A 16,074-nucleotide genomic window follows, 5' to 3' on the forward strand; every position below is an offset into this window, starting at 1 on the left:
CTGAATGTCATTTTACTTTCAGAGAAATGTACAGTTAGCCACAACGATTCAATTGTTTCAATTGATTTTCCATCATTTCATGTTTATGTATCCATTCCTTGTCATGTCAATCGTGTAAGCTTGTTCGACGACATTTTAGGGCCACCCCCAAAAAAATCGTAAATGTACGACTTTAAATCTGGTAAATTTGCGAGATAAAAGTGGAAGTGGGCATACAGAGCAGCAAGTGAACGTCACGCAGCAGCAGAGCAGAGCGACTAAACTTAGTTCAACGGCAGAGCTGAATGTTTATTGATAACGTTCCAAATGGTTGGAAGATCATTTGTTTGATTTACGATTCATTCATGTTTTATTCATTGATGGGTGGTTTGCAGGATCTCTGCAGCTGTTTATGAAGAAATCGGTTTCCCTGCAGGCAGCTGTCCACTTCAATCCTTTCTTCCTCCATGAAATCAAGATCTCTAAGTCTGTGTGACGCCTCCGTCTGAGGAGGAGCACTTTTTGGCATTTTCAACCTTATCATGTTATTATAACAGACTATTTTCACTCATCTTTATTGTTTTATGTTGAAACAAGACATTTCATTTGGAGGAGGGGATGAATGTAACGCTGTTTTCCTTCTGCTCTGTTGTTCTGCGCATGACAGTTACATGACGTAAGGTGACAAATGGACGTCTGGGTGTGTGAATGAAAAGGAATATAAAGCAGGGCTCCTCTACACCCAAACATGTCTCTGAGCTCCTTCTTTTACATATGAAACTCTGCTTTACCGACACCAAACCCCGGAAAGACGGCTCCACTGACAATAATCTGATTTTGAGTCCCCAAAAGGTTCTGAATTTCTCTGCTTTTAAAACCTAAAACTTCATAAAAGGCTCCACATCTTTCATCTTCAAGCTAGGCTCCAATAAACAGACAACTTTGGTGTTTTTTCTTGTTAATTGATGACTTTTTTTCTTGTAAATTTACCACTTTAAAGTCGGTACTAAAAAAAAAAAAAAGTTGTTTGTAAACTGGTCCTAAAACTGCGTCGTAAGCGTGAGCTGCCTCAGCGGGAATTTTAATTTTTAACTGCTTCCAGCTGCCTAATGTCGCTGAATTCCCCGAAGATTTGCGTTTCCAGTGACATGACTGAGGAGGTTGCTCCTCTGAGACGACAGGCTCCACATCTCAGAGGAGAAAAGGGAAGAGTGACTGATGGGCCGAGTCAGCAGAATCTGCAGAAGCAGACATAAATCTGAATTCCAGCGTGTGTGCAGTGCTGCCAAAACGGCTTGAGAATTCCACTCTTCTTTCTATTTACATGTGGCTGTTCCTTAGATACTTTAGGATTAAGATTGTGTGCTGGTGATGGAACAAAGACCGGCAGGGGGATTAGCAGAGAGATTCAAGCAAATTGCAGAGAAAATAGACAATTCAGAAAACTTAATTAACTTAACCTCACATGAATGAATGAATCACTAATGGGGTCATCCTGACAGTCTCATCAGAAATCATTTTACACAAAGCACCTGTGAAAACCTTCTGTTCTTCTTGTAATTATTTAATATATGTATATAAAGAAAGGAAAAGAGGTTTTCTTTTCTAACGGTTGGCCTTCCCTGATAACAGCACTGGTCTCATCAAACATTTTTAACTTCCTGCCTTCTTGTCTTCTTATATGAACGTCATCAATAGCAGATTTAGAAATCGGACTGACAACTCTCCTGAGCAGAGGAATTCCCACCTTTCCCGGCACGTAGACATAACCCTCTTTTAAACAGCTGTTTTCATGTTGTCTGCAGGGATCAGGCCCCCCATCATGAACGGGCCCATGCACCCACGACCTTTGGTGGCACTACTAGATGGGCGTGACTGCACGGTGGAGATGCCCATCCTGAAAGACGTAGCAACTGTGGCCTTCTGTGACGCTCAGTCCACTCAGGAGATCCACGAGAAGGTACCGAACTTCATGCCATTTACATTTATTGATTCAGTAAACCTAGGAACTGTTAGGTTTTAGAAAATAAATCAAACAGACATCTGGGAGATCTGGGAAAAGCAGTTGGGGATAACCAACATGTAGAACTGCCACAATAAAATGCAAAAGGTTGTATTTTTGAAGAGTGTAAAGACAAACCTCCGGGTGCTTCTGAGACTCTACACCTCAAGTTCCAGCCACGCTGAAGCAGGTGGACGGGTTGATTCTGCTCAGGAGACCTGCACGTTGCCTTTTTAGGCAATCGGAATTCCAGATCAGCCGTCTTCAGAGTCAGGATTTATTATAAAACTAAAAGACAAGTTATCTCACACAAAGCTCTGTTGAAAAGTCTCCTTCCATACCGTCTCCATCCTTCTGTTTTTCCTCTGTGGATCCCCGTTCTGCTTCCTGCCTTTTCACTTAGCATCGCCACCTTCTTTACTGAAACTAGCTTGCTCCTGTTTAGAATGTTTTACACCATGCTTGAGGTGAATACTCGATTCTGATTGGCTGCAAGGTGTCCATTAAAAAGTGGTAATGGAAACCTAAAAGATAAGTTTACATAACTTGAATGTTCTATATTATTGCGCAGGACAAATGCCAGTTGGAAGGTTAACTGGAATAACACTTGGAACATAGGTGGATATAGTTATCAAATAGTTTGCTTCATGTGAAAAACTCTGTAAACCTAAACAAAAAAAACAAGACTAGAGTACTAATAATGGGTTTAATATGTCTTTCTTTCATAAGAGACCATGGTAAAAGTGGTGCTTTTTGAGGTGTCCGTTATCAGAAATGAAGGGACTTCATGGAAGCAACCGTCCAATGAGAAGGACCGTCTACGCCTCCGCACTGTCCATTATTTTATAATAAAGGGATACCGGTCGGGTATTATCCCTTACATTTATTTGATTGGATTTAAAAAAAAATCATGAACATCCACTTCTTTTTATTGTCGGTCCTTACATGTAACTCGCAGGTAAATGTATATTCTTAAATATTAATTAGTGATTATTGTTGGGCAACTGTTATTCAGATCATATTCAGGTGGGGTTTGGGTAATAACAACAATTAAATTGTGTTTTAAAAAGAAAGAACAAAGGCAGCAATACCTCCTACAATAAAGTCAATAATGAAGACTATGAAGGGAACAAAGAGGAAACTTCAAATGTGGGTCATGCTCCAAACCTTGCTGGAGGCAATAAGGAGACTAAATGGGTTTGTATGTCTGGCAGCGATACAACTTGTACTGGATGTCTGCCAGTCTTTGTGAGCGCGCTCAGTGGGCCACAGTGTGGAAGAGACAGACGGCTTTCCCTCCATCTCCTGCTCTCCCAGGCTCTTCATTGATCAGTCAAAGCACAGTGGCGTTAAAAGGGCTTCTGTAGCCTCACACCCAAAATAAGCTGGGGTGGATTCATTAGAAGAGGATCAATACAACCTAACCAAGAACTCATTAAGAGGGGATGACTGACAAGCGCTTCACCTCATTACTTTAGATTTGATTAAGACTTTGGGATATCTTGTACAACATGCCAAGAAAGACTTGGTCTTCTCTGAAATGCTTACTCCACATATAGGTACTGTACACACCAAAAGCTTTGCTTCGCGTTTTCAGGTCCTTAATGAAGCTGTGGGAGCTCTGATGTACCACACCATCACTCTGATGAAAGAAGACCTCGAGAAGTTCAAAGCTCTGCGGATCATCGTCCGCATCGGCAGCGGCTACGACAACATAGACATCAAGTCTGCTGGAGAACTTGGTGAGCACAAAACCAGAACTGTAAAATCTAAAAACAGAATCACAACTATCTACTTTATGATGATGGGTTCTATTAGGTAGCTGCACAGTGATGTGGTGGTTAGCACGGCAGTGGCTCAGGTTGAGCTGGTCGGCGGTTCGATCCCCACACCTCCAGTGTGGCTCCACTGTCCCGGTGATGGTCAGAGGGGCCGTTGGTGCGAACTGGCAGCCACGCCTCTGTCAGTCTGCCCCAGGGCAGCTGTGGCTACATCAGTAGATATCATAACCAAGTATGAATGAATAATGGACACAATGTAAGAACTTTGAGAGTCTGGAAAAGCACAGATTACATCTAATCCATTATTATTATCATAATTATTACTCTTGCCTCACAGCAAGAAGGTCCTGGTTCGAATCCTGACTTGGACCTTTCTGTGAGGCATTTGCATGTTTTCCCTGTGCATGCATGGGTTTCCTCTGGTGCCTCTGGCTTCTTCCCACAGTCCAAAAGCATGTTTCATAGGTTAATGGATGCCTCTAAATCAGGGGTCTCAAACTCAATTTACCTGGGGGCCACTGAAGGCAGGGTCTAGCTCAGGCTGGGCCGCAACTTCAGCGCGCACATGTTTTCTGCACAAAATGTACTTATAAAACTCTCATTCAAATAAAATAAAATACGTAAATAAAAAAATCAATAAGTAAATAAATCAGTAATACATTTCTGTTTATTTAGTCTTCTATATCTGCTGTCTTCTGATTTAAACGTCCTTATTAACACCGTTCAGTTAACACTGTTGAATTATAACTATTAAACACTAAAGAAGACTCCAATTCTACAGTTCTGTAAGTCTATCAATGGTTCTTCTGAACACGGCTTCTCTTGTCTTCTCACTGCTGGACACTTGACAGCACTTCCTCCCAAACAGCTGAGACCCTCAGTGTGGATGAAGATGATTGTCAGTATATCTGGACTGGACTTGGACTTATTGAAATTTAAGGTGGAGAAGTCAGAGAGGAAGTGCTCCCAATTTTGAGTCTGTGTTGAATGGTTTTTTTTTCAAAGTTTATACTCTTTAAACCACAAATCAGTAAAGGAGAAACAAAATTCAGTAACCATTTTTGGATTTTCTTTCTTATGACTTTTTGCACATTCAAACCCTGGTCACAAGTTATTGTAGAGCAGCCGGTCAGCCACTCCTATATTTTCATAGTTGAATTCAAACTGTGGTCAGTAAAAGAACGGGCGCTGTTCACCGGAGATCAGAACAATTGATACAGATACCTGAGATCAGAGAAAAGCTCAAAAACTGATTGAAATTTACGTTGGCGACACCAAATAAGAGCAGCCAAGATGCACAATCAGCGTGTTTGAGATCACCCAGGTGGACACAACGCTGTGCAGATCACCTGGTGTGAGACGTATATTTTTGCTCCAATATCACCTGTCAATCATCACAAAAATATCATGAGAAAGGGGCGGAAGCAAGGGGCCAACCTACGTGAACACAGCTGGAAATTTAGTACTGTGCTGACTGAATAGCTGCCCTGATGACTACAAAACAATGCATTATGGGAAACATGTCCTGACGGTTTTTGTAGTTGAGTGATCAATTAAAATCAGTAAAAATACCTGTTGATTAAAAAAGGCTACATAACATTACAAAACATTAAAATAATTATAAAGATATAACAACACAGATCATACTAAGGGGGAGAGGCATATTAAAACTAAATTGAATGTTAAGGACAACTCCAACTTCCTGTTCTCCTTCGTCTCGCTGCAGCTTCTCTGTCACCCCCCCCTTAATGATCCAGGCGCGGCGCCTGTTCATCTCAAACACATCTATCGTTGCATCTTCCCTATGCATTTTTAGTGTGTCTACGACTAAATCTTGTTGTTGGTCGCACGTGTTTAATGTTAAAGCCCCGTTAGCTGTCACGCATGTAGGTTTGTGGCATTTATTCTCCTCAGCTGAGCAGTGTGCTGCAGTCACGGCCGCGCACGAGAACCGTTTGGTCGGCGTTGATACGTCGCTGCGCGCTTAACCATAACCATAACCTTAACCCTCCCCCAGGTCTGTGCGGCCCAGAGAAAAGTTCAGCACAGACTGCATGTATTTAATAAATTACATGCGAATAGACACTTTCTAAAAAGGAAAGTAAGGAACTCCTTAATGTGGTCCGGGGAGGGGGCTGTCAAGTGTCCTGCAATAAATGTTCCCCTGCTTTCAAACCCGGTCAATGTTACGCCCCCTGAGTCATATACCCCACTGTGATTGGTTGGTTGGTCAGCTCCGCACACAACACTGAAAAGGTGTCATTCATACAAACTGGCGGACGCACTAACATTAAACTTTTATATCAAGGCGGGGGTCGCAAAATATCATCTTGGGGGCCCCAAATAGCCTGTGGGCCGCGAGTTTGAGACCCCTGGTCTAAATTTTCCCTAGGTGAGAGTGTGTGACCCTGCAAGAAGTTGGTGACCTGTTCAGGGAGTTCTCCACTTTCACCCAGCAGTACCTGGTTTAGCTCCAGTGACCCACAACAGGATTCAGCAGGTTCAGAAAATGAGTGGTAAAAATGGTAAAAACTTTTGGTAACTTAAAAGACTTCAGTCTAACAGCCTCAGTCACATTCAGTTAAGTGATTTAAATTGGTAAAATATCAAATTATCCATATTTTTTTGGCATTCTCCTCTGCTGTTCCAAGACAATTTTAGTTGTAAAAACGGCAGATTTCGCATCCAAAGCGGCACCAAAACCCCAGTTTATCAAACTGTGCTCTCTCCAAAATGTTCTGACAGCTTTTCCAAACCTGTTGTCTGCTCCGACAGGCATAGCAGTATGCAACATGCCAGCAGCTTCAGTGGAGGAGACCGCAGACTCCACTCTGTGTCACATCCTCACCTTGTACCGCCGTACCACCTGGCTGCACCAGGTTTGTGACCTCTGATGAAAACAAACAAACCCTGAATGTACTATTTGTCTGAACTGATTTAAATGCTGGTCAGAGCTTTGATTTTTTTTTACGTCTAAATAAAATCTGGTCGTTGTTAACTGACATATCAGCAAAATTGAAACATTTCATTTTCTTTAGAATGTGGCTGTTTTTGAAAGACGTTGATGTAAAGTGTAGAAGGTACAGTAAAATGAATTGTTCCCAAAATCATTCTAAAGACTTGTTTTGTAACGTGCCGGCAGCATCTGAGAGGATGCTGCTGGTGCTTTAGAAGTGCACTGTTCTGACAGGAGCTAGAGCTGGGTCGTGTTCATTTACCGGGCTTTTGGCACCTCTCTGCGACCCAGAGGTGATAATTGAATGTCGTTCATGGGCAGGCTCTGCGGGAGGGCACGCGCGTGCAGAGCGTGGAGCAGATTCGAGAGGTGGCATCGGGAGCGGCGAGGATCCGAGGAGAGACCCTGGGACTCATAGGACTTGGTGAGGAAAAGCGCTCATGCTGGAGTGGCTGAACACACCTGTTTAAGCTTTCACAACTTAGTCACAAGCATCCGAACAGGGAGTTGACCCATACAGGTGCTGCAGGTTTTTGGGTTGTCTGGGCCCGTAGAGGGTTGTAGACAGGATATGCCGGATTGTAAGGGGCCAGGTGTGTCTTGCAGTTTCCTTGAGGATCAAACAGCTCGCTCAAGGGGTGTGTGGTAAGTGTATCGTAAAGCAGTGATCCCCAACCTAATTAACCCTGCGGACCGGTATGACCTCATACAAAGTTTTCACGGACCGGTTTTTATGATGTGGTGGATGATTATTATAGCAACGCTTCCATGAAGGAGGAACGGAGACATGACAAGACAGACTCTGAGCTTATATTTTGACAGGCATGACATAGTACATCCCACAGGTGTCATCATCCTCTCCCCCTCCCACACTCATGGTGCAAAAAAGAAGTACTGTCTATTAAATGTAGCTTTCTTTTGTTGGAAGTGGAAGGCTCCTCTTTTGTCTCCTGGCTGGGCCTTTTCCCCTTGGCAAAGAAACTTTCTAAAGACGTTTGTTTTTTACTCATTTTGCTAGATCCTGGGTTTTATTTTAGCGGTATCCTATCACGTGACCGAGAAGAGCGCCTTGACCTGCGTCAAGAGTGACATAGACGGATGTAACAGAGAAGCTGGTGATTTTTCAAAATAAAACATCTTTCAGATTCTGAAATAAATAAAATGGAAGTAATGTATGTTATTTTGTATTTTCTGTACGGCCCGCTACCAAATGACCCACTGACCGGTACTGGTCCGCGGCCCGGGGAACCGCTGTTGTAAAGTATCTGTTGGAATAATGTTGGTGACACGCACTTCTGACGCACATATGATGCTGTCGTGTGGAGCCCTTACGCCACACTCCAGTCATTAGTCAGGTGCATGTACTGGCTCCCTACTGACTGCACACAAATAATGCTTGGAGGAGTTGTGCACGTGGTATTAAAGTGTCTGTAGACGTCTGCAGAAACTACACTCTGATTGTCTAATTTCCTCATTTCTAATAGTCAGGAGTGGGCACTTAGCACTTGCTCAGCACTAACTGGCTTCTTGCGCAGTGCAGAGGCTGCTGGGGTTAAAAAAATGAAAAATCCACACAATGTGCCTGTGTCTCCCCTACTTCACCCGTCTGTGTTTTGTAGGTGCTCACTACGATCACAGCATGCTGGTAGAAAATAGCGTGCATGAACTTTTTCGCTCTACCTGTTGATCTTTGATTTTGATACCTGTGGGCCCTGAACACGTTCGTCCATTTTTCACCTACACACAGCCAATATCCACCTGTAGGGGCAGTTGTGACTAATGCTTGAGGTGAATACCTGATCAGCTATTCATATTTGAATAATCTGCTTTATTGATTGTTCTTCAGAGGCTTTTCTGTTTTATGTTCAACCTTGAATGTCAAGAAAGGTGCTTTAAATATAATTTAAAATCCTTGGCAATATTGTACATACCTTATTCTGTTGAACTTTAGTTTCCATGCTGGTGTTTATCAGGTTTAGACAAGAATTTGTTTCCCTTCCAGTTAAAATAGAAAAAGATGAAACACAGGCTTAGTGCAGTTTCCTGCCATGTTTGTGAAAATAATTCTGACATTTGTGGAGGACTCAAAAGAGACAGAGTGATGAACGGAATGTGAATATATTTCTATTTAAATCATAATGCATATTGCTTTTAGTATTAAAATGATTCTGTGTGTAATTCCCCGTCTGTGGTTCTATCTTGTGATTCCAGGTCGGGTGGGCCAGGCTGTAGCGCTGCGAGCCAAAGTGTTTGGCTTTAATGTGATTTTTTATGACCCTTATTTGGCTGATGGGGTAGAAAGATCTCTGGGGCTACAGAGGGTCACCACCCTACAGGTAAGCTGTCACACATTGGGGTACAATCACATTTAATCCACATGTGATTCTCAAATATCCTAGAACACAGTGGGGCAAAAAAACAAAGTATGTACAGCCACCAATAGTGCAAGTTGTCCCAATTAAGAGGATTAGAAAGGCCTGTATTTTTCATCATAGGTAAACCTCAACTATGAGAGACAAAATCAGGAAAAAAAAGTTTAAAAAAATGCCTGTCTGATTTTTGTTGGCAATGACAGCAGTCAATTTTTTTCTGTAAGTCTTTATAAGGTTTTCACAAACTGTTGCTGGTATTTTGGCCCATTCCGCCATGCAGATCTCCTCTAGAGCAGTGATTTTTTAGGGCTGTCCCTGAGTAACACAGACTTTCAACTCCCTCCAAAGATCGTCTATGGGGTTGAGATCTGGAGACTGGATAGGCCACTTCAAGACCTTGAAATGCTTTATACGAAGTCACTCCTTCATTACCCGAGCGGTGTGTTTGGGATTGTTGTCATGCTTAAAGACCCAACCATGTGTCATCTTCAATGTCCTTAATGATGGAAGGAGGTTTACACTCAACATCTAAAGATACATGGCATTCATTCTTTCTTTCCACGCATCAGTCGTCCTGGTCCCTTCGCTGAGAAACAACCCCAAAGCATGATGTTTCCACCCTCATGCTTTACACTAAGGATGGTGTTGTTTGGATGTCACTGCATTCTTTTTTCCTCCAAACACGATGAGTAGAGCTCTTACCAAAAAGTTATATATTGGTTTCATCTGACCATAGGACATTCTCCCGATTCTCTTCTGGATCATCCAAATGCTCTGTAGCAAACTTTAGACGGGCCTGCACATGTACTGGCTTTAGCAGGAGGACATGTCTGGCACTGCAGGGTTTGAGTCCCTGGTGGTGTTATTTTGGTCCCAGCTCTCTGCAGGTCACTCACTAGGTCCCCCGTGAGGTTCTGGGATTCTTCTTGTGATCATTTTGACCCCACTGGGTGAGATCTTGCGGAGAGCCCCAGATGAAGGGACATTCTCAGTGGTCTTGAATGTCTTCCATTTCCTAATAATTTCTCCCACAGTTGATTTATTCACACCAAGCTGCTCACCTATTGCAGATTCTGTCTTCCCAGCCTGATACAGGTCAACAATTTGGTTATTGGTGTCCTTAGACAGCTCTTTGGTCTTGGCCATAGTGGGGCTTAGAGTGTGACTGTTTGAAGTTGTGGATAGGTTTCTTTTATAGAGAGAACCAGTTCAGACTGGTGTCATTGATACAGGTAACTAGTGGAGGACAGAGGATCATCTTACATAAGAAGTTACTACTCTGTGAGAACCAGATATCTTGTTTGTTAAGTGATCAAATTCTTCTTTTCCACCATCATTTACAAATAAATTCTGTAAAAATCAGACAATGTGATTTTCTGGATTTGTTTTTTGTCTCTCATAATTGAGGTATGTCTCTAATGAAATTTACAGAGTGAATGAGAGTGGGAGAATTTGCACAATTGGTGGCTGACTAAATCATTTTTTGCTCCACTGTTTATGTGCTGCTGGTTAAATGTTGGATTGATTTTGGAGAACGCTCGTAATGATTGCAAGTGTCCGGAACTTTTAAAACTTCAGTGGGTCTATTCTTGGGAAACATGGCGCAGATGGTCGTAGCATTTAACATCTACCTAGGGACTGAAGATGAAAAATAGCCCTTTGGCTAAATCTGGCATATTGATAGAATTATTTATTAATATCTACTGTCCTTGTATCGAATAAATAAATACATTTAAAAAAAGCATTAGCTTTGCTATTGTAGGAAATGTCTCTAAAATAGACTCCATGTTGCTGCTGAACTCCCTTTTTGAGGAGGAAAGTGAAAGCTCCTTTACACCTGTAAAGATTAAAAGATTTAATCAGCAAAACGTGTCGAGAAATCTATGTTCTAACCTCATTATTAGATTGTGGATGTTACTGGATGAAGGACATAGCATCATGAGTGGCTTTTTTAGTCCAGAGGCCATAAAAGCTCTTATATAAAAATAGACTTTGTCAATGTTTTTTTAACATGAGGGTTTGACATTTTGTTTTGAATAAACAATAACTAAAATAAAATAAAATAAAAACAGATTAAACTAAATCTTGGCTCCTTTTGTGCCAGTTAGGTTCTCTGCGTTTTGGCATTATGGTCGTCATGACGTCAAAGGACCCTGACGTTTTTCAAAATGGGTTAACTGGCAACACAACAAAGCCTGAGGGCAGTTAGAAGATGCCAAGTGAGGCGCTAATAGACGCCAGGATCTGACAGGCATCTGCCAAATAAGACCACGATCCTGTTGTGTTCATTTGTAGGGTCCAATACTGGGGGTGGGCAAACTTTTTGACTCGTGGGCCACAGGAAGGTCCAAAATGTAATAGAAAGAAGGAACCAGGTGCAAATTTGTGAGAGGATTTAGGAATCCACCATATAAGAGAAGTAAATAGTGTCAATTCCAACAATTGGTAGATGTCCCTCAGCGAAAAAAACATAAACTTAGAGAAATTCATGTGGTGTTGGAATGATCAGAAAAATGCCTTTCTGATGTGGAAAACACACAAACAACAATGCAACATGAATGCAGATGAACTTTCTGCATCTAAAAGTGTACAATCTATAGGAAGACACCATAATTACATGGAAAAGAAAACATTAAAAAGGATTATCAATATAATTTATACAGTTTGGTGGACCAGATTAAATGGTTTAACGGGCCGCACTTTACCCACCACTGGTCCAATATTAAAATTTTCAGTTTTGTCCTTTACTTTTTTTCATAAATACTAAAAACCTTTCTTGACCTATAACTGTGTTTTAGTTTGTTAGAAAGGTAAACCGTTTTGGAGTGTATTAGGACTGTCTGCCTTGGCAGCAACCACCTAGAACTCAGAACCTCAGCCACTCAGCGCTCATGTCAACAGGAACGTCTTCTTATCTGACTATCATTTTTGCAACGCTTTGTAGAAATGAAAATCTATTCTACCGAAAAAAAAAAGTCTGACGTTTTCTTCTGAGAGAAATGAACTGACATGCAGTGGAACTGACTGTCTCCTCCATGCATTTTCCCCCAGGATTTACTTTTCCACTCTGACTGTGTCTCTCTGCACTGCAGCCTCAATGAGCACAACCACCATCTGATCAACGACTTTACCATCAAGCAGGTACACTGGGCCAGCCCTGCACAAACACACTTGGCCGTGGAGCTGCAATCATGCCGAGTCGATTTATATCATCAGCCCGCGCATTCCAGGGTCATAAATCCTGACGAGGCGGATGCTTGGCAAAGTGCAGCTCTGACACGTAGATGGATGAGGCTCTGCACTGTGTGTGATGAAGCAACATCCATCCATCTTCTTCACCTCAAAGGATTTTAGCCTTTAAACATTTCCGACCTCGCCAAAGGCGACAATGTGAAGAGAGGCGGGCTGACAGAACAGGACAACACGTGTGACTGTGTGTGCTACAGATGCGTCAGGGAGCCTTCCTGGTGAACACAGCCAGGGGGGGTCTGGTGGATGAGAAGGCTCTGGCTCAGGCCCTGAAGGAGGGGAGGATACGAGGAGCTGCTCTGGATGTTCACGAGACAGAACCATTCAGGTAACATTCCTGCTTCATCCAACAGCTCACTGATTTCAGGAGGATGGGACTTCCAAAACAAAGGAAGGTCATGCACAAACAGACAGAGTAACAAAACACTAGTGGGACAGTTTATCTTTAATTCTATTGGTGCTTTAGAGCAACCAGCAAGCTTCTGAAGCTTCTTCTTACTGTTTGACTCCGTAAATCATAACAACAAAAACACTCCTGAACTTCTTCAGTCTGGACACGACGGGAAAGTTTCCTTGAATTAGAAAATAGAGCACTTCAACACCCAAAACAAGCTATTTTAGCTTACATTCACTGCAGGGCTTAATGCTCAATCCTGATATTTTGAAAAAATCCGATTTTTTTGCAAGGCCGTTCACATTTCCAATTAAAAGTGAACTTTTGTGATCTCCTGTGTGACCGTGAAATGACCCAGAAGTGACCGGCATGCGCAGAAGAGTATTTAACGGAGTATTTAACTCGTTGTTTGTGGAAGTAGCTAACGTTAACAATAGATGTCAACAACAGTGTTGTCAACAGCGGAGCTCTTTTTGCATTATTACATTTGTTTTTACGAAGGAGCCAGCACAAGCATTGGAGCCAGGATCGTCTGTACCCACTGTGTGTGTAATAAGAGAGAGGAGAGAGGGCGTAGAGCGCCGGAGGGAGTGTGTGGGTGTAGGTGTGTGTTTGGGGGGGCAGCGGAAGTGTGTTGGGGGCGCGCATTCATGCTGTGTGTTACGAAGGAAGGAGATAAAAATAAAATAGTTTTCCCCCAGAATAAATGCTATTGACTCTTTATTAACCCGCCCTGGAGAATCTGAGGGTCCGAACGGGGAAGTGAAACCCAAAGGAGGATCCGCCTTCTGTTCCCCGCGCTTCTGACCACGGTCGGAAAAGGGAAAAAAAGTTATCTCTGGAAAGGTTCAACACCACGCTCGGCCATTTCACTGGAAATGTTTTCAAAAACCGCCCGGCTGTGATAAGATCGATTGAGTTTGGCCTGAATAGAGCTGTCACCCCAAATATGAATCCAATCGGTGACCTCACTTCCCTTCCACTGACTGGTCTCAGCAGCATCGTCCCCCATGGTTGATGATTATGTTTTCGCCTACTTCAACTTCAGAATTATGACCTTTGTAGCGGATCAATGACGTACTGGTCGGATTCATGCGGCCTGGCCCTTCAGAGGGCGGTTGCATTTCAAAAGATCGGATACGTATCGAATTCAGGACCACATACCCAAGTGGCCTGGGTCACATTTGAAAAGATCGGATCTGTGTCGTTCAGACTGTCATGAAAAGATCAGATACAGGCCGCATAGGGACAAAAAAATCAGAATTGGGTCGTTCAGTCTGCGGTGTGAATGTAGCCTTAGTTTGGTGTTCTAATATATTTAAGATTTCAATGTAAAGATAATGTTTGTAATACTTTTTACAGAAACATTCTTCAGTACTTGATTTATTTTCTTCTTTCTCTTTCTGTATGTGCAACAGTTTCAGTCAGGGTCCACTGAAGGATGCTCCCAACCTGATCTGCACGCCACACGCCGCTTGGTACAGTGAGCAGGCGTCACTGGAGATGCGAGAAGAGGCGGCCAGGGAGATCCGAAGGGCTGTGACAGGTGGAGCATACACACAAGCACACACTGAGGTGTTGTGCACTAAGATAGAACTTAAAAGTTGGCAATCTTTTTGTCTGGCTACACTAGTTACATGTTAAAGTGCTCGGGTAAGAAGCTAATGCCTTGGTCCCATGCGAGGGGTTGACCCGTACAGGGTTTTTTCGGTTGTCTGGGCCTTTTAAAGGTGCGGCCATCTTAAGGGATGGAGCGTTGTGTTGTTATGTGTGTGTGATAAGTGTATTGTGAAGTATTTGTTTGATGTATGAGTGCTGCTGTATGGAGTACTTATGCCACACTCCAGTCATTTCTAGCCGGTAGAAAAGGACATGCTGACTGAAAGCATGACCTCCACTGGAAAATGTTAAGCCATGCTAAAATGAGGGATATTTTTAGGTATCCCGCCAACAGAAAATAACCTCTTAATCCCCTCTTGCAGAAGAGAGATTTGAAGTTTTTTCACAACCTTCTTAAGAACATTTCCCCTTTTCTCCCCCACTTTTACAGTCTCCTATCATCTCTTATTCCTGTTCTTGTTCCAGTGGTGTTTCGACATGGCCTGTTTAATCCTGTCTATTTGCATCTCTTCTAAAATGGGTCGCTGTTCCACGAAAAACAAAGTACAGCCGATTGAAGATGTAGTACCAGCCACTTCTCCCCTCTGACTGCCACAACAAAGACTTAATTATTCCCTTTTTTTGACAGATGATACGTTATCTGCCTTTTAACCCATTTTTTTTGTTCCATCTCTTTGGTTTTTCAGGTCGTATCCCAGATAGTCTAAAGAACTGTGTGAATAAGGAGTTTCTGTCCCAGAACAACCACTGGGCAGGAGTGGACCCAGCCGCAGTCCATCCTGAGCTCAATGGGGCTTACAGGTGAGCACTTGGTTTTACTTTAAATTTGTTTTTTTTTTCTGTGCTGTAGTGTTTTAAAGTGCCTATATCATGCCAAATCAAACTTTGAAAAAATTAGAAGCTTTTAAGTGCATTATAATGTTCGTTCATCCCAAAAGAACAACCCCAAAACCCTAAATTCCTCCAAAAACCTGCTCTGTGCACCAGCTCCGAAAACATGTGGGTTCTCACATTGTGACGTAGATGGGTGAGAACCGCCCCTTCCAGGAAGTCTGCGCTGTCAGCACCGCCCCCAGGCTAATGGATACACCCACTTTCTCAGTGGAACTAGCAGTGATCGGCTAAAATGCTTTCTCTTTATGGGCGATATGCACATTTAATAAAATAATTGTCCTTCAGTGTGCCAAAAGGTAACAAATTATCTTATATATGGATACTCTGAAAGGCTCAAGAAAAGAATGATATAGGCCCTTTAATACCTACAGCCATCAAACATTTTAAGTTTGTTCCCTCACTAGATTGAGGTCCACTTTTCGTGGTCTCGCTGTTTCATGGATGTTTTTCTGTGCAACTTCAAAAGCATTTCATCGAAACGTTGGACAATGTTCTGCTTACTGATTGGCTGAGGACTTGGTCAATCAATCTCCTCCATGCTGTGTCCCCTTTACAGGCTATGTTCATACATGTACATAAATCTTCAATTGTGATCAGATCTTTGTTTTCATTCTATGACCATGGACTCGTTTTTCTATGAAGGTCTAACCTTTGAGAGTTTAAACGAGAGAGAAATGCGTTGAAATGTTCATGTCTGTCTGAGAAAAGTGTAGAAAGTGTGTAGCCTTGACACATCTATGATCCAACCTCTGGAATTAAGATGATAGAACATAACTCTTGCAAGAAATGAGGGGACACTATCACCTGTTTACATTCTCCTGTGTGTA

At 42.5% G+C, this 16,074-nt stretch overlaps 1 protein-coding gene across 2 annotated transcripts in view; it reads left to right on the plus strand.

The window, feature by feature from the left end:
• The window catches only part of ctbp1 (C-terminal binding protein 1), a 28,328-nt gene that overhangs the window by 9,169 nt on the left and 3,085 nt on the right, over positions 1–16,074 (plus strand). For both annotated transcript variants that reach the window (XM_011479843.3, XM_004073016.4), the window contains exons 2-10: positions 1,785–1,939; positions 3,579–3,723; positions 6,538–6,641; positions 7,040–7,142; positions 8,930–9,054; positions 12,142–12,231; positions 12,537–12,667; positions 14,152–14,279; positions 15,040–15,154. In XM_011479843.3, coding sequence (XP_011478145.3) covers positions 1,785–1,939; positions 3,579–3,723; positions 6,538–6,641; positions 7,040–7,142; positions 8,930–9,054; positions 12,142–12,231; positions 12,537–12,667; positions 14,152–14,279; positions 15,040–15,154 — 1,096 coding nt within the window. The remainder of the gene's footprint in view (positions 1–1,784; positions 1,940–3,578; positions 3,724–6,537; positions 6,642–7,039; positions 7,143–8,929; positions 9,055–12,141; positions 12,232–12,536; positions 12,668–14,151; positions 14,280–15,039; positions 15,155–16,074) is intronic.

Source organism: Oryzias latipes, chromosome 10 (assembly GCF_002234675.1).
Source record: "Oryzias latipes chromosome 10, ASM223467v1".
Taxonomy (NCBI): domain Eukaryota; kingdom Metazoa; phylum Chordata; class Actinopteri; order Beloniformes; family Adrianichthyidae; genus Oryzias; species Oryzias latipes.